Source organism: Daphnia pulicaria, chromosome 6 (assembly GCF_021234035.1).
Source record: "Daphnia pulicaria isolate SC F1-1A chromosome 6, SC_F0-13Bv2, whole genome shotgun sequence".
In the NCBI taxonomy this organism is placed as follows: domain Eukaryota; kingdom Metazoa; phylum Arthropoda; class Branchiopoda; order Diplostraca; family Daphniidae; genus Daphnia; species Daphnia pulicaria.
The window spans coordinates 3655325-3676696 of NC_060918.1; the positions used below are offsets into that span (position 1 = coordinate 3655325).

General features: G+C 38.7%; 4 protein-coding genes and 3 long non-coding RNA genes across 12 annotated transcripts; 2 read left to right on the forward strand and 5 right to left on the reverse strand.

Annotated features, from left to right (window-relative positions):
* Positions 1-2448: 2448 nt before the first annotated feature.
* Positions 2449-7017, reverse strand: LOC124341671 (paramyosin-like). The gene is made up of 6 exons (XM_046794602.1): positions 6751-7017; positions 6176-6688; positions 3434-6072; positions 3222-3349; positions 2900-3146; positions 2449-2838 (listed from the first exon to the last, which is right to left on the reverse strand). The coding sequence occupies exons 1-3, from the start codon at positions 7015-7017 to the stop codon at positions 3580-3582; spliced, it is 3273 nt and encodes a 1090-aa protein (XP_046650558.1). The 3' UTR covers positions 2449-2838; positions 2900-3146; positions 3222-3349; positions 3434-3579.
* LOC124341674 lies at positions 5783-8994 on the reverse strand. The gene is made up of 9 exons (XM_046794606.1): positions 8974-8994; positions 8589-8783; positions 8395-8527; positions 7867-8255; positions 7582-7791; positions 7393-7512; positions 7221-7327; positions 6751-7156; positions 5783-6688 (listed from the first exon to the last, which is right to left on the reverse strand). Exons 1-7 carry the CDS (start codon positions 8992-8994, stop codon positions 7259-7261), a joined length of 1137 nt encoding a protein of 378 aa, XP_046650562.1. The 3' UTR covers positions 5783-6688; positions 6751-7156; positions 7221-7258.
* A 24-nt stretch (positions 8995-9018) lies between these two features.
* LOC124341675 (kinesin-like protein KIN-7L) lies at positions 9019-9919 on the reverse strand. The gene is given in 4 exon segments (XM_046794607.1): positions 9019-9183; positions 9247-9336; positions 9339-9635; positions 9820-9919. Coding segments are annotated over 4 exon segments (546 nt in total). The 3' UTR covers positions 9019-9124.
* A 472-nt stretch (positions 9920-10391) lies between these two features.
* LOC124342504 lies at positions 10392-12800 on the reverse strand. 2 transcript variants are annotated; one of them, XR_006918886.1, is made up of 5 exons: positions 12743-12800; positions 12605-12670; positions 11621-12526; positions 11288-11554; positions 10392-11227 (listed from the first exon to the last, which is right to left on the reverse strand). It is a non-coding gene; the product is annotated as an uncharacterized LOC124342504 (long non-coding RNA). The 2 variants fall into 2 exon arrangements; XR_006918885.1 differs by having other exon boundaries at positions 11288-12526.
* Positions 12801-13370: 570 nt separating this feature from the next.
* LOC124342477 lies at positions 13371-14863 on the forward strand. Of its 2 annotated transcripts, XR_006918835.1 has the most exons (4): positions 13371-13910; positions 13989-14064; positions 14262-14455; positions 14521-14863. It is a non-coding gene; the product is annotated as an uncharacterized LOC124342477 (long non-coding RNA). The 2 variants fall into 2 exon arrangements; XR_006918834.1 differs by having other exon boundaries at positions 13989-14455.
* Positions 14864-15068: 205 nt separating this feature from the next.
* LOC124342479 lies at positions 15069-17908 on the forward strand. 4 transcript variants are annotated; one of them, XR_006918837.1, is made up of 8 exons: positions 15069-15289; positions 15364-15678; positions 15747-15883; positions 15979-16230; positions 16284-16472; positions 16535-17081; positions 17150-17655; positions 17724-17908. It is a non-coding gene; the product is annotated as an uncharacterized LOC124342479 (long non-coding RNA). The 4 variants fall into 4 exon arrangements; XR_006918836.1 differs by having other exon boundaries at positions 17150-17908; XR_006918839.1 differs by having other exon boundaries at positions 15780-15883; positions 17150-17908.
* LOC124342389 (RNA polymerase II subunit A C-terminal domain phosphatase-like) lies at positions 17907-21041 on the reverse strand. The gene is made up of 8 exons (XM_046795365.1): positions 20754-21041; positions 20535-20691; positions 20350-20475; positions 20044-20288; positions 19078-19978; positions 18693-19010; positions 18419-18623; positions 17907-18332 (listed from the first exon to the last, which is right to left on the reverse strand). Exons 1-8 carry the CDS (start codon positions 21011-21013, stop codon positions 18037-18039), a joined length of 2508 nt encoding a protein of 835 aa, XP_046651321.1. The 5' UTR covers positions 21014-21041; the 3' UTR covers positions 17907-18036.
* Positions 21042-21372: the final 331 nt, after the last annotated feature.

Genomic DNA, 21372 nt, shown 5'->3' on the forward strand with positions numbered 1-21372 from the left:
CCTTTTCATTTTCAAGTTTTTCATTTTGTTCTAACAAGATCAAACTAATCAACGAGAAGATATTGAGTTTGGGGCACCATGTGTACGGTACTAAAGAAGATTAGACTTAAAACCAAGATTATATTGATAGCAAAATTATCGTAAAACTCGAGCAAGTGGTCGAACCTTCATTGAATTTCGTGGAATCCCTCAGATGGAGAATTCGATTCCTTCCAACACCATCTAGCCATGAAGACTTAAGTACATTCTGCACTTCATGATCTAGCGAAGAAGAAAACAAATACGGAATGCTGCCATCCATAACAATTGAAAAAAACAAGAGCCCGGGAAAATTGCAAAACTGCGCAGTATTTGAAATAAGAATTTACCAATGGTCTTAAAATAATTTCTAGGTACTCATACGATACTCATTCTTTTATTCATTTCAGTATCAGCATGAAACAAATGTCGTGTATAATTTCCCGTTTTTTTTTCTTCGGGAATCGCCACCGCCGCCCCCGCGCAAAATCTCCTTTAATCGATTTGTGTGTAGTTTCCCCGGAAGGAGGTTCTCCATCGAGTATATCCCCCCCCCCCCATTTGCTACTCGTCAAACATTTGACAGATTCGCGCGGTCAATCACACGTCCACCTACATATACATATGTGCTGTGTACTCCCGTCTCTTATTTGCATTCGTGTACACATGTGGCAGCTCCAGTTAGGAGTTTGACGTAACGGCCGTCTTTTTCTGCGGTCTACGATGTCGATTCTTTCACAAGGGAACCAAGAAATGTGAAAGAGAAACCGCCGAAATCAAATGCCTTTTGAATCAAATGCCAGCAAGAAGAAGAAGAAAGCCAAATGAATCGGAACGGGTGAAAAGGCAAATGTGCCATTTCCGATGCGTGTGAACTACCGAACAGGAGAGAGAGAAACACACGCCACACAATTCTTTTGCGTGGTTCTCTTTTTTTTTGTTAAATTTTATTTAACTCAAAGAAAAAGAAGCCAAGGCATTATCATCATCCAGAAATGTCGGCATTCCTGACCGGCAGTGACTTGTTTTCATTTCTCGTCTTTATATTTTTCCAAAGGTGTCGTGTCGCCCCTCGGTGCGTTCGTTAAGAGAGGCTACTCGCCCCCTCGTCTGAGGTGGCCTTTTATTATCCGAGATGAGAAGTTAATGGACGCCAAGGAAGGAATGAAAGGCTCAGTCAAAAGAAGTTGCCCCTTTTTTCCCGATTTTTTTTCTTTTTTCAAATGGGAGCTCAACACACAACGTCGAGTTGCACTGCCGACAAAGAAGCACAGCGTCCAGCAGCCGAGGGAAGAAGACGAAAAAAAAAGTTCTTTATCCCTTTTTTTTCTATCTAAAAAAAAAACAGAATCAAGAAAATGATGAAAAAGGTGCTGCGCTGACGCCGCATATTTCGGTTCTGTAATAAAACATTGCGTGATGCCACAACCTTCCGGCCAAAATAATTAAATATAACCAAAGGTGGGGGGAAAAAAATTCCGTCCGATAAGAAGAAAAAAAAATGACAGGAATTTTTTTTTTTGGGGTTATCACCGATTTCTACAAAACAAATCAATTGATCTGATCAATTCATCCTCCCCCGCGCTCACCGGACAACAACCCCCCAAAAAAATTCTTTTGCGCCTTTTTTCCATGTTTGCTGGCGTCGAGATATGAAAGAAAAAGAAAAAATTTAGCGCGTCGTCCGTCGTGATCGCTCGCTTCTTTTGACACAATGGCATTAAACATGTATGCGCTCACTTGTCACTATATCTAATATTTCTCCCCTTTAGCCCTTTTTACTCTTTTTTGTGTACATGTCGAATAAAAATAAAAAAAGAAACAAAAAATGCCGATGGCTCACCGAGGAGTTTTGTTATTTATATAATTCCTTTGAAGAGAGTCATGAAAGGCCCAAATCGAGTTGGTTCATGAGCATGGAGGGACATCTCCATACCCCTGGTTGGGTTGGGTTTGCATCATTTCTCTTCTTCAAACGACTCGCATCAAAAAGAAGTTTTAGTTTCTTTTTTATTTATTTATCACACTATTATATTTCATTCGATTCTGAGGTTTTCTTCCACGCATGCATTTACACGCAGTAAATTCCAAGTAAGGATTTTTTTTTACAAAATCCTTATTTCTGAGAAATAGAATTAAAAAATAAAATTACGTGGTAGAGAGCAAGAGAGGTTGACGAATTTAGGGCACGAGATTGGATTGTTGATTTTCTCCACCATTCTCATTACGTGAACGATTCTTTTTTCACTCCGAACCAGCAGATTGATAATAACGGGCATGCAAAATACTTCGTCTTTCCTCTTTATTAAAGAGGGAAGTCTTTATTATTTTGATGAGACTCCCGGAGACTCCCCAAAGATATAAAATGTTCTCGAAAAGTGATGAAAAGTGAATTCAAATTTAAAATGACGACAGAACGCAACTGTAGAAAAATCGTTAAAAAAAAGTTGCCTCATTTTATTAATTGAAATATGAAAAAAAGAATAAAATATGAAGAGGAAAAGGGATTGAGTTAAAATTTACGGAATGAACATTGAATAAACAAAATTAAAGTTCAAACATCTTTTTAACTAGGATTGCAATTGTTGATTTTCTCCATCTCCTCTTTAGTTAAAGATTCCTTTTTTCCGTCGGACCAGCGGGTCGATGAAGATGCGGTCATCGCAGGCTTTGCAACTCCAGTTGATACTCGAGCTTTCGCCTCTTCCTGATGCGCTGCTTGTAGTGCTGCTACAGGTTGGGAGCTTTTCGATGCAGGAACTGCAGACGCAGCCAAAGTTTTTCGGGTTGGGTTTCGTTCCAAATCAACATTGGGGCAATCTGTCATAAAGAAAAGAAATTTAAATGATGGTTCATCTAAATTCTAATAACGTTTAATTACCTGCAACATTTTCTCTGCAATTTGAAGAATTGGAAGAAGTAGAAGAATGGCGTTGCATTGGCTGCGACGAATGGTTGGATGAACTGCTCGACAGCCTTCCATGAGGGTCTTGGCCGGTCGTTTGAAAGTACAGATTTCGATACTTGATCAGTTTTTCTTTATAAAATTCCATTCTTTTACCGATTTCTGAGACTTTTTTCCGCAGTCTTTCGTTGTCTGAAACGTACTGATCCATTTGCCAACGGAACTATAAATTAAATATAATGCAAGAATTAATTTTATTTTATACAAGAAAGCTCTTCGAAGTGAAATGAAGACTTACGCCAAACCCTTTGTCAGCAATTGGATCGGTTTGATTGGATATTGACTCCACAACGATTGAAAGGCGAGGCTTTGGGAGGCTGACTGTACCGTCTTCGTTTTGCCGATCACGCAGCAACCGAAGTTGTTCTTTGCATTTCACATACTATAAGAAATAAAATCGAAGTATTATTTAATGAAAAAAACAAACAAATGATCTATAAATGGACTAACCTGTTGCTTTAAAGTTTCTAGCTCTTTTTCCAGCCTTTCAATCTTTTTCTTGCGATGGTCCTCTTCTGTTTCGAAATTTAAATGTACGATTTCATTTTTCGAACGGGTTTCGACAAGTTCCCGTTTCAGCTTGTCAACAGTTTCTTCTAATTGACGTTGAACTTGGAACTGGACTCCAGTGCATTTGCTTTCGTCCGCACCTCTGCCATTTGATCATTCAACATTCTCACTTGGTTGCTCAATTCATCCCATTGACGCTTCGCGATATGCAGTTCGTTTTCTTTCTCAGTCAGCGCGTTCTTAACAGTTTGATAATCTTGAAGGATGGCTTCTTTCTGTGACTCGGACAGAATTCGGTACTGCTCCAACGATGACTTCTCTTCAGCTATCACTTGTAGTTTAGAACCGAGTCGCAATATTTCTTCTCTTGATTGCTCTTGATGCGTCAAAATTTCGTCTCTTGCTAATCTTAGTTGCTGGCACTGACTGACGGCGTCGTCGTATTGAGCTTGCAATGAATTGAGACGGTGTTTTAGTTGAGTTGATAATCCACGCTCGTTGTGTACCTCACCGAGTCCCTGGCGGAGGTCTCCAATTTCTTGTTCTTGGCATTCCAATTGTGATTCCAACAACAGAACACGCTCTGATAGAGACGATTTCTCCGTCTGAACTAGTTCCAACTTTGAATGCAACAAGTCAAATCTTTGGGTGCTGTTCTCCAGATTTTTACGCAAATCGATATTAAGGTTTTCTTTGTCGCTCAGCTCCGCGACCAAGTCATTGTTGACACTTTGCATAGATTGGAGAGAAATCCGGATTTCGTCCAGCTCCCGTTGCCGCTCGTGTAATCGAGCCAGTTCTCCTTCTAAGCGCAAGATTTCTTCTGTTTTGTCATCGATGATACGAGACATTTGGGCTGTTTCACCACCTACATCTTGTAAACGGGATTCAAGCAGAGCGATATTTTGAGTCATCGAGCGATGGTTAATCAGCTCAGCTTCCTTTGACTGAAGATCGGACTGGAATTGGGCAACTATTTCATTGAGGCTCACATTTTTAGCTGATAGGTCTTTAATAGTGCACTCGAAAGATTCTGCTTGATTTAAGACAGCTACTTCATTTTGTTCCAGAGCGCGAATCCTAGCTTGAGCCGCTTCCAGTTTCTGGTAGGAGACGTTTAACTGTGTCGATTTTTCTTCTAGTGACTCTTCCAACTGAAACACTCGTTGAAGTGCCTCCTTTAGTTCTGAAGTTAACGCATGAAGCTCTTCGCGCGGCACTCGCTCAGTGCGGCTAGTATTCTCCAGCTGAAGTACTTCGGCTTTTGCGGCTTCCAATGCGGAAGTGGAATGACTTAGTTCCAGAGTTAGCCTAGCGACTCTTTCACGATATTCCAGAAGTTCTCGGTCAATTTTCTCCTTTTCCTCAACATTCGCGTGAAGCGTCACAGCAGCAACGGAAGCGGCTTCTGCGGTAGCACGTTGAACTGCTACACGAGCGTCGCATTCCGATTCCAAATTTTCTTCCAAGTCAATAATTCGTCTTTTCGATTCATTGAGTTCAGTTTGAACGACTTCTTGCATAGACTGGAGCTCAGTTAATTGAAGTTTAGTTTCTTTAAGAGTGACTTCCAATTGTTGGATAGCTTGCGTCTTCCTGTTCAATTCAGCTGAATAATCTTGATTTCTTGAAGCAGCTTCTTCGTTGAGAGCAGAAAGAGCAGCATTCGCTGACTGTAAATCGTTGTAAAGATCGTCAATTTTTGTCTTGGCCAGATTCAATTCACTCAAAAGTTCTTCATTAGACGACTGGAGGTGCTGGGCTTGAGATCGAGTTTTTTCCAGTGAATCCTGCAGTGCATGCACTTCAGAATCATTACGGTGTACTGCATCCATTGATAGTCGAGCTTTCTCCAAGGCTGCATCAGCGTTGATTCGAAGCTCCTCTTGAATTGTCTCCTTCGAGGCAACAGCGTCTTTCTTCTCCCTTTCTAACTGTTCGTTCATACGAACGAGTTCTTCAGTTCTTGCACAGCTTTCTTGGAGATCCTGCTTCGCTCTTTCAAGTTCAGCACCAGTAGCCTCAAGTTTCAAGCGCACCTCGACCAATTCTGCTTGTGCTTGATTGATCTCAAGCTTCTTTTGTTCAACATCTGCGTCCAACACTTCATTTCGGAGAAGAACCTCTTGTTTTACTCCTTGGACTTCATTGAGTTCTTGAATTTTCAAATCTAAATCATCTTGCAGACCGTCGAGTTGACTAGTTAATTTTTCAACAAGCTCTTCAAGTTTATTTTTTTCCGCGTAACTCTCTTCCAGTTCATCTACTTTCGAGCGAGCTTGCTGGATAGCGTTTAGAGCGGCGTTGAGTTCAGTTGTTTTGAGTTCTAACTCAGATTCCAGTGCGTTGACGCGATCGTGAGCAAGGTTGAGATCCTCAAGAGTTTTTTCATACCTCACATTAGCTTCTTGATCCACCTGACTTGGAGGGGCTACTCGATCCACTGAATCAAGTAGTACAGTACGGGCGGCTTCGAGATCTTCGTTTGCTTTTTCAAGTCGACAGAAGTTCCTTTGCGACGAATAATGCACGAGCTTCAGCACGAATTTCTTCAAGAGTTTGGCGGGTTGTTTCCAACTCTTTGGTCACCAAAGTAGAATCCTCACTTAATAAACGCATGTTTTCATTCAATTTGTCGAGAATTGACAGTAAATTCTGCCGTTCTCCGTCTTGCTCCAGAACCTCTATAGTCGATTGGGCAGCTTTAATGGAACGTTGTTTCTCTTCTAGCGCAGAAGTCTTTTCTTCGACATCTTGTTGAAGTAGTTCAAGTCTCTCATTCAGTTGGACCAATTCTTCTTCTAACTGCTTGATTTTGTTGGAATGTTCTACTTTTTCCTTTCTTTGTGCTGCAGCTTCTGAAATTTCGGTGGAAATGGACGATCCACGCGTGTCTGTAAACTGATCCCGTAAACTAAGGAACTGATCGTCTGACTCGCACGACTGTTCCATGTCGATTACGGAAGTTGAAATCGACGGTTCGCCAACGAAACAACTGGAATCCAACATTTCTTCTGAAGTGTCTGATTTTTTAGCAAAGTTTTCTTCATCTTGGAGTCTTACTACTGACTCGACTTTGTTTTTCTCTTCACGGAGGCTTTCTATTTCGGTTTGCGCGTTGAGAAGTTGGCTGTTCAGTTGTTCTTTTTCTTGACTGAGAATTTCGTAATCAGCTTCGTAACGTACCAGCACAGACTACAATGATTACGAAACGGATCAGCAAAAGTAATATGTAATAAACGAAAACAATTATATACCTGTAATTCAACGAGATATTCACGAATCTCCTTGACTTCTGATATATCCAATTCTTCAGACACGTCTGACTGTATCGATAGTCGGGTCTTTTTTCTGGGTTCAATTTCGTGTTCGGTAAAGTCCAACATGCATGCTGACTGATCCATCTTTGCCAGCGCAACAGACAAAATTGAACTAGGACGTTTGCGGGTTCGGTTGATAGAGCGAGAACCGAAAGAACATTCCTGGTTCATAAAAACATCGCGCAATTCATCTGCCATGCACATTCCGGTCAGACAACTATTATGCCTGTCATCGTCGCCTTTAACTGAGGCTTTCGGTACTGGCACAGCAGATTCTTTGAATTGTCGCAACTCTTCCGTAAGGGAAGCAATTCGAGATTGAGCATCACTATTGAGCTTTTGCCTGTAAATAATAAAACACTTTACTATCAAGTTGAAAAGAGATTAAACGAATAATTCAATATTACATTTCGAGAAGTTCTTGCTCCACTTGCGTTAGCTTCTGCTAGGCATTATAGTTTTCTTTAATTGCGTTTGGATCTTGACCAAGAAGCTCCAACTGTCCCCACGCTTCCTACAAATAAGAAAGAATAACAATGATAAAATAAAAATTCAATAATAGACATTTGATTTTAATACTTGAAGAGTCTCACGAAGATCACCTTCTCGCTTAGCATGTCGCTCACTAATTACTAGAAGATAAGTATCTGCTTCGTAATGATCTTTTTCTAATAGCTCGAATTTATCCTTGAGATCAGCCTGAGAAAAATTAACATATCAAACTCAATTACTGATGCATCGGCTGTAAGGAAGACATTGTATTCTCACCAGTTCTTTGGCGAGACGCTTCTTTTCGGTGAGCTTGGTTTCGATTTGCAGTTTGTGGTCAGTTTGCATCGCGTGGATTTCACTTTCGTGTTCAGCTTCTTTTGTTTGAAATTCCGTTTTGAGTTCGCTTAGCTTACGGTGTGTATCCAAGTACAACACTTCCATGTCATTCGCCGTCTGCAGAGCTCGATGTAACTTATCGACCGATTCCTGAACAGGGAAAGAAATTATATTATTGAGTGATTAAGGGGTGGTTGACAAATAATACGAGATTGAAATAAATACCAGGGGATCAACGCTTTTAGCTGTAGCTAGTGCATGAACGCCAATATCCTGCTCTAATCGTGTAAAATTCTTCAAGTCTTCTAATTCTTCTCTCAGAGTTTCACTTTCTTGTTCCTTATTAAATAACGACATGCGCATTCGCTGTAATTGCTCACGCAAAACTGGAAGAGGGGTAGAAGGCAAGGCAGGCTGTTTGAATGGCGATTCTCTGATATCTGTCATTGTTGCTACGTCTACTTTAGCAATAGGACTGTGGCCTTTACTGAAGACCATTTCAGCTGGCAAAAATATCTCCGAGTCAAGATCCTCGAGTTCTGGGGCTACCTCATCAAGCGTTTCAGAGCGTCTGGTGTTGCTGATGCGCTGGCGACTTGCAAATACTTGTACAACTACAAAATGAAAAGAAATAATTCATTTATAGACGAAAATAAAAATATTCTCACTTCATTTAACAGCCAACACAGGGAAGATAAACAGGGAAGATAAAAGATACTTCCATGTAAGGTAAAGAAATAATAAATAAATCACCTGTTCGTGAAACTTTTTCCGAACATGGAACCGGGGGTGTGTTCACTTCAAAAATTGCTGGACCGAGCAAATTTAATTCTTGCTTGAAACGATTACCTCCCCATGTCATTCGCCGCAAACTTCGCTGGGCACTTTGTAAAGTTGATGAAAGGAAAAATTAGTTACGAGTCGTTCTATCATTTAATATTATTTACCGTAAGACTACTTTCTGCTCGTCCGGATACTACGTCACTCGAAACGACAAGCTGTTCTTTCAGCTCATTGATTTTCATATCTTTCTCCTGAAGAAGTCGTCGCATTTCTTCTATTGCTTCAGGCTTCTTTTCCAGTTCCTTCTCCTTCAGTTTCTTCTCTAAATCTTTGATGTAGTTGTACTTGCGTAATAGGGCCTGATTTTTAAAAAATATTTATGTTAAAAAGTTACTTATGGTGATCTGTTAAAACTTAAAATTGTTTTTTGTTAACACACCTGATTGGAGAGAACTTCATGTACTTGAGGCTGGTTCTGTACAGCTTTTGCACTACAAGCAAACTTTAGAGATGAGGATGTCTCATCCAGGACTGTGGGAGTAACATTACAAATGGTGGCAGTACAAGCATTCCCACCCAGTGATGCACGTAAAATATAGATTAGCTTGCTATCACGAAAGTTAACAAACCCTTCGCCTTCACTTAGCTGCTTGATTACCAAACTCAAGGCAGACAGACTTGTATTGATAGCACAGGCTTCTCAAAAGCGATCACCAGTGGCGTTGGTCTGGGAAGCTTTTTCAGAACCAGCAAGATCAACTGCGGGAAAAAAACATTGCTCTTTAACAAATATATGTAAAAACATAATAGAAAATATCATACCCAAGTTGATATGTGATACTATGACAGCAGCATCAGAGCGATCAGCTTCATCACGAGGTAAACTTTCCACAATTATTCTGAAGATAGTTGAGATCTAGAACTTCTTTCATTCATACTTGTTCCTCCTACTTTTCGCTGTTTGTTACCCTGTTGCATTAGCTTGAGAACAGCATCAGGGGTGTTCACATTAGTCTCAATCAAATTGTGGACCACAACATGACCTTCTGCCAGTTTTTGTACTTTTAGCTTTTGTGGATTTGAAGAGAGTAGATCAGAAATGGTTTTGTTGTAGATTTCAATGTAAGAACATCTAAGTAAGTTCAGGATACTGCTCGATGAGAATAAAGATTCTATCAACAGCCAATTGAACAATGCCAAGCTCGTTTTGGCTGCCCATCATAGTATATGTTTTACCAGATGCTGTTTGCCCATATGCCAAAACTGTTACATTAAACCCATTCATAGCAGAATCAATAAGGGGCTGAACCAATTTAGTAAAAATTTGGTAATTTTGAGTTTCTGTTTCAAAAACTTGATCAAATAAGTAGGGATTTCCGATTCTCTTCGAGGTACCAGGTTGACACTGAAATACCACACCTTCTGACCAAGACCAATGAATTTCGACATCTTTCTTTTGAAATAATAGGCCTACTGGCTGAACTCGAACGGCCATTTGGATTGTCTGCCAATCTTTAGGAACTGTCAATAAAAAAATTTATCATTAACTATTGGTGATTATTTATAATTATAACAAATCACAAACTAGGCCTACTTCCAAAAAAGAATTTCACTCTCACTTTTACGGTCTGTCCTTTATTGTTAATTCAAACTAACTTTTTGTATTTCGACATTAAAAAATGAAGCAGCCGTTCAGAAGAGTTGATTAGTTCGAAATTATTTATTTCAAAATTAGTGAAAATGGCACATATGGAACTTATAATTATTATTGAAAATGGAAATGGAAAAAAATATTGAAAAAGAACGAATGGAAAAAAAGGAAAAAATGGAGAAAAAATATTGAAAATGAACGAATGGAAAAAAAAGGAAAAAAACGTGGACGAATGGAAAAAAATGGGGACATGAAAAAAGGATTTTAATTTAGTGAAGATTTGATTTTCAAGATGTTAATTTTTTCATTCCCCTTTCATGCGTTTTGCTTCAGGCTGCCCTTCGTTCTCTAAAATTGAAATTGAATTAATTAAAACTTTCTCTTTTCGCTTAGGCTACCCTCATCATTCTTACCTGATGAACTTTCAGCAGGTTCTTCGCCTGAATCATCACTACCACTCTCCCCAGTCTCCTCCATTTCTTCGTTTTCATCTGTAAAGGTATGAATTAGTTTTTTAAATTAAAGCTATAACAATTTTAGTTACCAATTATGTCAAAGTCATCAAATTGGGGTTGGTCTCCCTCGTACTCCATATCAGCTCCATCAGGGTAATCAAAATCGACAGATCTATCATCAACTAATTCCTCCTCTCCCAATTCTAAATAGAATTAAAACATTGGGTTATGAAATTATTTTTTCTCATTAGATTTAAGTTTTACTTACCAGGGCACACTGGGGTGGTTATAGATTGGTGGAGGTGTCCAAACCTTAAAATTTAATCTAAATTTAGCTTCCTTTAAGCATGTTAGGTTACTAAAATACTTACAATTGACAAAGGTAGAAATTTATTTTGTGATGATCCATGTTGAATGTATTTCAAAGTGATGTCTGTGAAGAGTTAGCAAAATATTGTCAAAATAAGTTATGCGGTAAAAAGGTTTGTAATTTCTACGAGTTTACTGCATCCTAAAACTATATACATGAGATGTAAGTACATACAGTTTTTTAATTTGATTTACAATCGAATGGGAACAATTTTTGGTGCTTCAATGTTGGGCTGTTTTCGCTTTAGATGGTTTGTAGGCGTCTCCTTTTATTTGCTTGTGGCATTTCTTGGATCAGTTTCCAAGATTGAATCCCCTTTACGTTGACCTAAGAAGGCAAATTATTTTTCACATTCCTTGCTTTTAAGTTTATTGTATTTTAACTTACAAATTCGATTTCGATAGCAAATTCTTCTTTAGTTATTGAGACATTGTAAGCTTTCTCATAGTGAAGGACTCCATTGATCACTTGTGGAGCGATTTCTTCCACAGTGATCAATCTTGGGTGAATAGAGCTCAACACATCCATTTTTCTTCTATATTCTTCCGGCATGGAGGGATCCAAAATTCTCTGTCTGTAGATCTTGTTCAACCTTGGGTTGGTTGGTCCAAAGTTGTCATCCTATCCTGGGTCGGTCAAGCTCAGGTCATGTACCTGAGTTAGGTGATGTTAGGGTATTAAATATTTTAATTTTGTGTTTAAAGTAAGAATAGAACTTACTTCTTCGTAGAGATCTGGGTTGTGAATAATGTCTGAAGAGAATCCATAAGTTGGAGAGGATGATAAATTCAGTTCACTCAACATTTCTCTATCGACCGATTGCTGTTGATTTAAACTTTTAGCGTGCATTCGAATGTTCCATAACGTAGCCACCCTGGACAATGGGTTTTTCTCCACACATTCTTTGATTAGGTACCATTGCTTAACTGATAAAACCATTTTTAAAGAGCTTTCAAGGGGATGATTGAAACTTGTGAAATGAACGCTTTGCCGAAAGGCGTTCTCGAGCGTTCTTGTTTCAATCAGATTCACAAAATATACCGGTTCAAAAGAAGGTTTCGAAGGACCATGTTCGGAAGGAATCGTGTCTTAATATACCTTACCGAATTTAAGATGTAAAGAATAAAGATGACACTAGTATGGAGACTGTGACGCTGATTGTATTTCGACTGACTTGTTCGAGATATGATTTTAGACAGACAGGCCCGACCCCCTCCAGAGTATTACCTTAACACCAGGGGGGGGGAGGGCACAAAGAATAATAATAAATAATAATAATGTATTAAACTTCTATAGCACCTTTTCCATAAATATGTTCAAAGGCGCTTTTCCCGACGAGCACGGTTTTCAATTTCATCTTTAAACGCTACAGTAATCAAATGTGTTTTAAGTCGTGAACAAAACTGGGCAGTTGGACATGCTGCTGCACAGACTGTTTTCATTGGATGTTCCATCGTCTCCGTAATCTTCATCGCCCGAAGAATCAAAATCACCATCATCACCATCACCACCATCTTCACTCAGTTGATCCTGGCCATCGAAGTAAGTGAAGTTCATGGCATCAAGTTTCGCTTTTTTAGCAAATTCAATATTTTCTTCCTCAAGCTTTCAGACTGTATTTTGAATCTGAAAGGGTGAAAATTATATCATTATTTTAGATTATTAACTTAAGTTTTAATTTTTTATAAGTCGTTAGAAACTAACCATCAGAATCAAGGTTTGAGAATTCTTCAAATACTTCAAAAGTGTCTAAAGTATGCTCTTGAAAGTCTGGAAAAGAAAAGTAGGCTATAATTTTTTAACTCAAATTACTCGAATTGACTGAGATTAATTTTAGGTTACCTTGCTTTCCATCGAGTTCCTTCATCAGTTCCAATTTTTGTTCCCCGTTTTATTTGAAACTGTTGGGAGAGCGCAAGCAGAATCTGCTGAATTGTGCATAAATCCACACCTGAAAAAATTACAGAAGTTAGGCACTCTCATCTGGAAAGTATTGTTTGCTAATTAACTTACTTTTCACACAGATTCACTACTATCGATGAATGCTCCGAATTTTCTCCAATATTTTCAGACATTGCAAATTCTAAGAGCTCTTTCTACTTATCAACAAAAACTTGTGAAAAACTCAGAAAGTGAAAAGATTTGTAGATTTTTTAAAAAGTGAAGGTGCCGGTATGGGTATGCGTCGTCCTCTTCTTTTATTTTTCTAAGACGGAGGGTATGCGTCACTCTCAGCAGTCACTTTCAACTCCCTTTCAACTCCTTAGTTTTTTTTTTTTTTTTTTTTTACTCTATGGTATATTTTAAAGTGGAAAATTCCTAAATTTAGAGTTATAATTTAATGCGTTTATTCAAATTTCCCGTAGACAAGTAAACTATGGTTACTAGAGATTTCTACCATACTTTTTCTTGACAGGTCCTCCAGAGAAAAAACACATCTAAAACACCATGCCACCTGGAAAAAATAGGTTAGAACTTGGAATGTAATGAGGATCATGTTGTGAATAAGCACCAGAAGAAAACACACAAACCTGTTTCTGAAACTTTAAAGGATCCAGATGCTGATGTCATCAATGAAGATAGTGATGATCAAAATGAGGGTGGAATGTACTTTGGGGATATTTTCATCCCCCCAGCGCCAGCCCCATCTCTTACAATAGATGCCAGTGGCCCAAGATTAGTTATCACCCACATTGAAAACGTCTACTTAAAAAGTTATGCTGGGAAACAAGTGTTGGGTCGATTTCACGAGAGTTTCACTTCCATCATTGGTCCTAATGGCAGTGGGAAAAGCAATGTCATTGACTCCATGCTGTATGTCTTTGGTTATCGTGCCAACAAAATTCAATCCAAAAGTGTAGCAGTCCTTATACTTTATTCTGAAAACCATCCAAATGATTAAAGTTGCTCGGTAGTTGTCCACTTTCAGATGATTGAAGATATTAATGACGATGAATTTAATGTGGATGATCCTGGGTCACAATTTGTTGTCTCTAGAACAACTTTCAAGGTAATAAGAATACTATTTGTGTCATTTTTATCTACTATATTTTCTTCATTCCAACAAACATCTTTTTTTAACATGCAGGATAATTTGTCATTTTATCAAATCAACGGAAAACTAGTCCAGTTTAAACATGTTGCCAAACTTTTGAGAAATCAAGGTATTGATCTTAATCACAACAGATTTCTCATCTTACAAGGAGAGGTAGAGAAGATTGCCAGATGAAACCAAAAGCCCCTAATAAGCATGAAGGTGGCATGCTTGAATTTTTAGAAGACATCATGGGAACTTCAAGGCAGTTATTGTTTATAATCAAATTATGGTAAAATGTTATCACTATTTGCTGGCCATTGATAGGCCTATAGGTACAAACAGCCGACCGAGGAACTCAGTCAAAGAGTAGAATCGCTAAACACCCTAAGAACTGAGAAGCTTAATCGCGTTAAGCTGGTGGAGAATGAAAAGGATGAACTTGAAGCCCCGAAGAACGAAGCAGTGGCTCATATCAAGTTGGAAATGATCTCGCACAGTTTAAATACAATCTCCAGCAAGTAAGAAATAAGTTATAGGTTAATCTTACTGCATTTAAACGTTACACTGTTTATTATTCAATTAGCTCTACACTCATCAATCCTTGAAAGTGATCGCCGACAGTGAACAAAAGAAAGAAAAGGTGAACGAAGAAATGGGCGATTTGAAGACCAGACTAGAAGAATTGACTTTGTTCAAATCCGAAAAGAATAAAGAGGTTAAGCAATACTCCAAAGAGTACGAAGAAGCCAGCCGGAAGCTAGAGAAATCCGTGAAAAAAATGGCGAGTTTGATTAAAGATGACGAGAAGATGGTTGAAGACTACCGTCTCATCAACACGAGCCGCAAAAAAGCCAAAGAAACCATCGTGAGCGAGAAGGCCAAATTTGAAGAGTTGAGCAAAATCCCCGAAAAAAATACAAAAGAAATTGCAGAATTAGAGAAAGTGCTGATGGAGAAGAACGAAAAGGAAGAAAAACACTTTAACGAGATTATGGCAAATTTCCAAACGGAAACGCACGGACTTCAAGACGCGAAGCAAAAGTATGAACCGGAACTGGTTCAACTCAAGGCAACGCAAATATCCACTCATCAATGCCAAGTCCCCTTAATTAACCTTTTAAAATTATCTAGAAAGCTGCAATGAAACCCAAGCTCAGATGGACGTTGCTCAGTCCGAGTTGGATACCACAGCACAGAAAAGAAAGGAAAAAAATGTCCTCGACTCTATGAAGGAGCAACTTGAAAAAGCATCGCAAAATTACACGGAACTTCATCGTAATCTTCAAGAACTTGAATTCAACAATCCCAAGTGGGCAAAGTCCCTTTCGGAAAAACAGACTGAATTGCAAAAGGTTTTTTTTTTCTTTCTTATAATTCCTTCTTATTTCTGTTTATTTTTAGTAACTTGTTCTCGTTTCTATCAAAGGTCACTAACGAGGATAAAACGAAAAGCGAAGAACTCAGGAATATACGCATCCGACTGGAGCAAAGCCGGTCGACTTTTTCTGCCAACACTAGCCGAGGACGCATCCTTGACGGTTTAATGGAGCAGAAACGAAAAGGAACGTTACCCGGCATACATGGACGCCTGGGTGATCTCGGCGCTATTGATGAGAAGTTCGACGGCGTGTGGCCCTTTAGATAACATCGTCGTCGATACCGTTGATACCGCCAAAAATGCATCGCGTACCTGAAAAATGGCAACTTGGGCAGAGCTTCTTTTATCGCACTGGAGAAAATGGTTGGTACTAATTTTTATTTAGCGGGGAATCGCCGTCAATTTAATTTTGCCGTGCACTATTCCTGCAGCTTCACTTGATGGACGTCCATGTGATTTTTTAGTGTATTTTTTTAGCTCAGTATCATGGATTCGCTTGGGTGTTAAGAAACTAGGGACCAAGCTTACAAAAATGCCGCTCAAGTCACCTCATGCAGCTTGCCATTTGGTAACGTTTACTCTTGTGTCTCTGCGTATTCTATGTGTTTATTATTTCAAGATTCTAGTAAATAATGATCTTACATCTTGTGGCTTTGATGACAGATCCGTATGGTTTGTATACTTATTAAAGAAGAACAAAGTGCTGGTGAAGAGGTGACGTCGCTAATGGATTACCTTGAATCGTGTCTTCGCCACATTAAGTCTGAAATGGTGATCTACGAGGCTTCTCACGCGATTGCAAACCTTCGTCGAACTGGATCTCGTGAATTGGCTCCTGCTATCGCCGTGTTGCAGCTCTTCTGCTCCTCACCTAAGCCTGCCTTACGCTTTGCTGACGTTCGGACCCTATGAAATGTAGGCATAGATTTATGTGTGCCTAAAAAAGCCATTATAATATTATTTTGTAGGTGGCAATGACGCACCCCGCTGCTGTGACTGCTTGAAATTTATATTTGGAGTATTTTTTTACGGATTCTAATCGTTCAATTGCCACTCTCGCTATCACAACTCTGTTGAAGACTGGAGGAGAAGCCTCGGTTGATCAGCTCATGAAGCAGATTGCCTCTTTTCTCTCAGAAATCTCGGATGAATTTAAGGTTTGTCTTGATTTATTTAAAAAAATTGCCCATCTATTATATAATTTGAAATATTTCAATAGGTGGTGGTCGTTGAAGCTATTCGATCGCTGGGATTGAAGTATCTGCGCAAGCACAGTACACTAGTGAGCTACACTAATGAGCTTCCTGTCAGGAATGCTTCGTGATGAGGGTCGACTTGAGTACAAAGCTTCTATTGCTGACACTTCATAGCTATCGTAGAAGACAATCCGGATGCCAAGGAGGCTGGATTGACCCATTTGTGCGAATTGATCGAAGAATGCGAGCACACAAGTCTATTAGCCGTGCGAATCCTACAATTACTTGGTCGAGAAGGTCCACGCACTAAACAGCCTTCGAAATATATTCGATTCATCTATAATCGCGTCATCCTGGAAAGTGCTGCAGTTCGAGCAGCTGCTGTGTCAGCTCTGTCGCATTTTGGTGCGACTTGCGAAGATTTATTGCCTAACATTTTAGTACTACTTCAACGAAGCCAAATGGTAACCGATGATGATGAAGTGAACGATCGGGCTACTTACTTCTATTCTGTTCTTTCCCGTAAATAAGCGGCACTTAACAGCCAGTACATATCGGTAGGACTAACAGGTATTAATTATTTTTTACAATGCGTGAATTTGAAAGTTAAACTGTTATAATTTGTTTGCTTTTTTTAGGCCTCTCTTGTAACCCTTGAGAAAGCTTTGTTGAACTATGTTCACCAACCAACTGAGGCACCATTTGATCTCAAATCTGTCTAGAGATCAAAATGATAAATGATAAATTTTGAAGTCTTGTAGATTTGTAGCAAATTAAAAGTAGGGCTGCTGATATTAGTATCAGATCCACAAAAATGCATTTTGAATCACTGTTTGCTTAAATTGATCTTAATTTATTACGATTATCATCGATATTAAAAGTCATCGTTCTAAGATTTACAACTTTTTCTCTTTCTTCAAATGATAATTGATTATCTAGTAGCCTACTTCATCTACAGTACATTTTTATTATACAACTTTTTACCTTTATTTAAATCAAAAATTTTACTGATTCAACTAATGATTTTGTTGCCCCTAAACTATTTGAACAGTAGCATTGTTCCTCACAGTTTGGCTTGATGCTATACAAGATTTTTTAGGTCTTCATGCGTGGTCATTGGTATATTTGTGATAGCAGAATCAAGGTGTAGTTCATTTTAATTGTTTAGATTTTGAGTATTTTTAAGTGAAAATTAATAAGAAAATTTACTAGATAACGCACAAAAGGAAAAGTTAAATCGATATTCAAAGAAGCAACTGATGCCGCATCGATATAAGATAAAGATACTTACAAAAAATATCACATGTTTGAACATGATGAACCATATGCTGTTTAGTTGATAAAAGCCTTGTGTATTATTTGAGCTGTTGATTTGCATAGTAAAACATTCATAGCTATGTTTTCTTGTTTATTGTTGTAATAGAATAAGTACACAGTGATCCATCAGGTACATCTCTTCAACCATTCAGATGTGGCTGAGATCAAATTAGAATTTTATGGAGTGGAGGGGAAAAATATTAAAAAATCAATCTTCTTCACTTATTAAGAACTCGCGCTCGAGGGCCTCACCAGCTAGACATAGTTCAGAATCTTCCGCTTCTTCATCTGATTCTAGCTCATCGATTTCTGGTTCGTTGCTATCCTCCTCATCAGGCTCATCTCCGTCTAAAACAGGAATGGATTCGCCGCGTCGAAATTTTACCATAAGTGTATCGTTTTCTGGATTATTTTGATCAATCACTCCTCCGATGACTAAGTTGTGATCTTCTACTTCGAGCTTTCGTTTTCGGGAAGGTGACTCACCGACGTCAGTTTTACCTCCTATTAGATGAAAATTGAGTGAGTAGAATCACATTTTCCGCGATTATTTCGAATATTATATACACAATCTTTAAAACTATTATTACCTGCTGTGGCTTCACTCTTATCTTGTCTCTGTTCACTATAATCGTCTTCTGCCAGAGAAGGATCTTGCTCTTTATCTGTCTCCCCGCCATCTGAGTCTTGATCTGAGTCTTGAAGGATATCTTCAACTTCGCGGTCCATGTCAGCAATTTCGTCCACAGACAAAGACAACAGTGGGTTGACTGTTTCGCAAAACTTTTTTTGAGTCTACAAATTAAAATGATTTGATTAAGAGTAGTAAAAATCAGTATGAATTATGTGAAATGTGAGGGGTACATTTGAACTGCGGGGCGTTGCTAACGTTTTTCCTTTGTCGCTTCTCTTTGGTTGACGGACAACCCGTTTTCCTGTGACGCGGTCGTAATATGGAACAGCAGCGGCAGCGTCCTGCTCATCTTTAACACTAGCGGCAATTGCTAACTGTATGGCAACATCCGGGCTGGTGCAGTGTGCTGGAGGCTTTCTCCGAACAATTGCAAATTCTGAGTTAAGAGGATAAAGGCGCTCGTCTACAATCTCCCATCTTTCAGCACATGTCCAGAGCCAATCAGGAGTTACAACACGGATGTGTTTATACTTTTTGGCTTCGATCAGCTATTAATATATATTTAAAAAAAGTTAACTATTATGTCACAATAATAATTTGTTTTTAATTATTTACTTTGGCGGTTCCTAATCTGGCAGCAATTATGTGAGTAGTTTCTTCAGACACCCGGGTCATTATATTCGCTCCAAGACTTTTAGCTACTAAATATGGCTTGCTTCTCTCTAATGGGGTGTTAGTGGGTACAACGCCGCTGAATACTACGTGAACTTCTTTGAGAGTTTTGCGACGGACATATGGTAGGACAATTTTCATATCTGGTACCGCTTTGGTTTCGTCTCCGTTTTCCTGATTGCCATCGTATAATTCATAGTAAGCACCATGTATGTTTCGCAAAATATCTTGCAAATGCAGAAGATAATCGTCCGTGTCACGGATATGGATTTGTCCATTTTCTTTTTCTGCTGACGATTTTTCACTTTCACTACTTAATTCTGTCTGTTTTGGTACATTTTCTTCGACAGTTTTTTCCAAAGGGGGTTCTTCGCTCTCTTTTGAGTTTTCTTTGGTTTTCTCCAAATTATTCTCAGTGGTGATGTCCTTCGTTTCTTTCATATCATCTGCCGTACCCATGGCACCGTCATCTTGTTTTGCTTCCACGTATTCGCATGGGGTTTCGGTAACTTCACCTCCAACTTGAGTTCCAGCACCAACATCTTCATCACTCAAAACTTTTTCAGGCGATTCCTTATCTTTTTCTTCACTCTTAGACGTAGATCCATTCAACACCTCGGAGGAAGATCCCTCGGATGAATTTTCCGCCTTGTTTAATGATTTAAAGTCAAATCCTTCCTTATCATCTTTTTCTTGTTTTGATAGTCCTGGAGGAGCGTTTATGTCTCCCGTATGTTGGAAAAAATGGTATGGACGAACATGAATCAAATTTGGTGCAAAGTTCCATACATCTTCTCTGTCGTCTATAATGACAACCATTTTGTCTCCACATGGGAATAGAGCTCTAATCAAAGAAAAGGATGAACATTTTATTATTATTTAATATGTATAGGATAAGGATGTGTTTACTTGAGATTAGCTGTTTTGGAATGCGCACTGAAGCATTCATCACGAGATAAAATTCGATGGGAAAAGTATCGACCCTTTTCATCTAGAAAATTTGCGATCATGTGAGCGTACGTGCGTGAACCGAAAGTGCATATGTGAAGCTCATAAAGAGAGCTCATGCTGCAAAGAAGCTCTTTGGTGAAGGGTCTTAAACGAGTGTGATACCAAGGTGAGTTGGGTCCATGTAGTTGAAAGTGAAAAACATCCTGGAAAGAATCAGATTTATAGTAAATATTAACTCCAGAAAAATCAGATGTACAATTTTACCTCTATATTTGCAGGGATCTCATCATTTGTTGTGTGAATCAGAGTTTGATCTAAATCTACTAGCAGGACCAGTTTTCTGTCTTTAAGAAGACGTTCTTCATCTTTTTTACCCAACTTAGTGGCTTCCTAAATATATAAAGGTATACATATATGCAAATAACTATCATATTTATTTTTTTATATACCTTCATGCTAACCATCAGTTCTGGAATGTTATGAACCATGGCTACAGCGGCTGTTTGACTTCTCTGGTCAGTTTCACGCAAATCTGCCCCACATTCTGCACACATTTCCTTCATAACAGTTGGATGACTGCAGCTACTATACTCAAGAATGAGTGACCTAAACAAAGTCTAGCGTGAACAACTGCAAGAGAAATAAAAACAACGAAAAACAACGATTACCCTTGTTTAATAACATCTCCTTCGTTGACGTGCAGTTTTTCCAACAATCCAGCCGAGTTGGCGCGAACAACATGTTTACTGGGGCCATTACTAATTTGGGAATCGACACTTTCTTTCTCGTAAAGAGGGCTTTCTTCAGGTTCAAATTGAAAGAGAATTTGACCTAGAGTTATATTGGAACCTTCCTTGACTTTTAATTTAACAATTTTAACAGGAAAATTTTCCGGGAAAAAAAACGATTCGCGTTGCGTTGCCGCCATTGTTTGTTGACTAAAATACTTCTCCAAGCTGCCGGTAGGCTGGATGGCTAGTATCGAGTATCGACTATCGACTATCGAGTATTATAGTAATTAAGGCAAATTCTTTTAACTTTAGCTTGCGATTTTTTGTTTATCACTTTATCGTTTGAATTTTATTGTCCTGGTCGTCGCCAAGTCGCCAACATCAGGATGAGGATGAAGGAGCACGAAAATCAAAATTTCGAGATGTTAAAGTCGTTGAAAAATAATTAAAAACAATGAGCGTAGTCTTTGCGATTATTGTTTGTTTATTTATTTACCCATCTCAAAATCATCACAGTTCGCAAACGGAGAAACATAAAATAACTTTAGGTGGAACA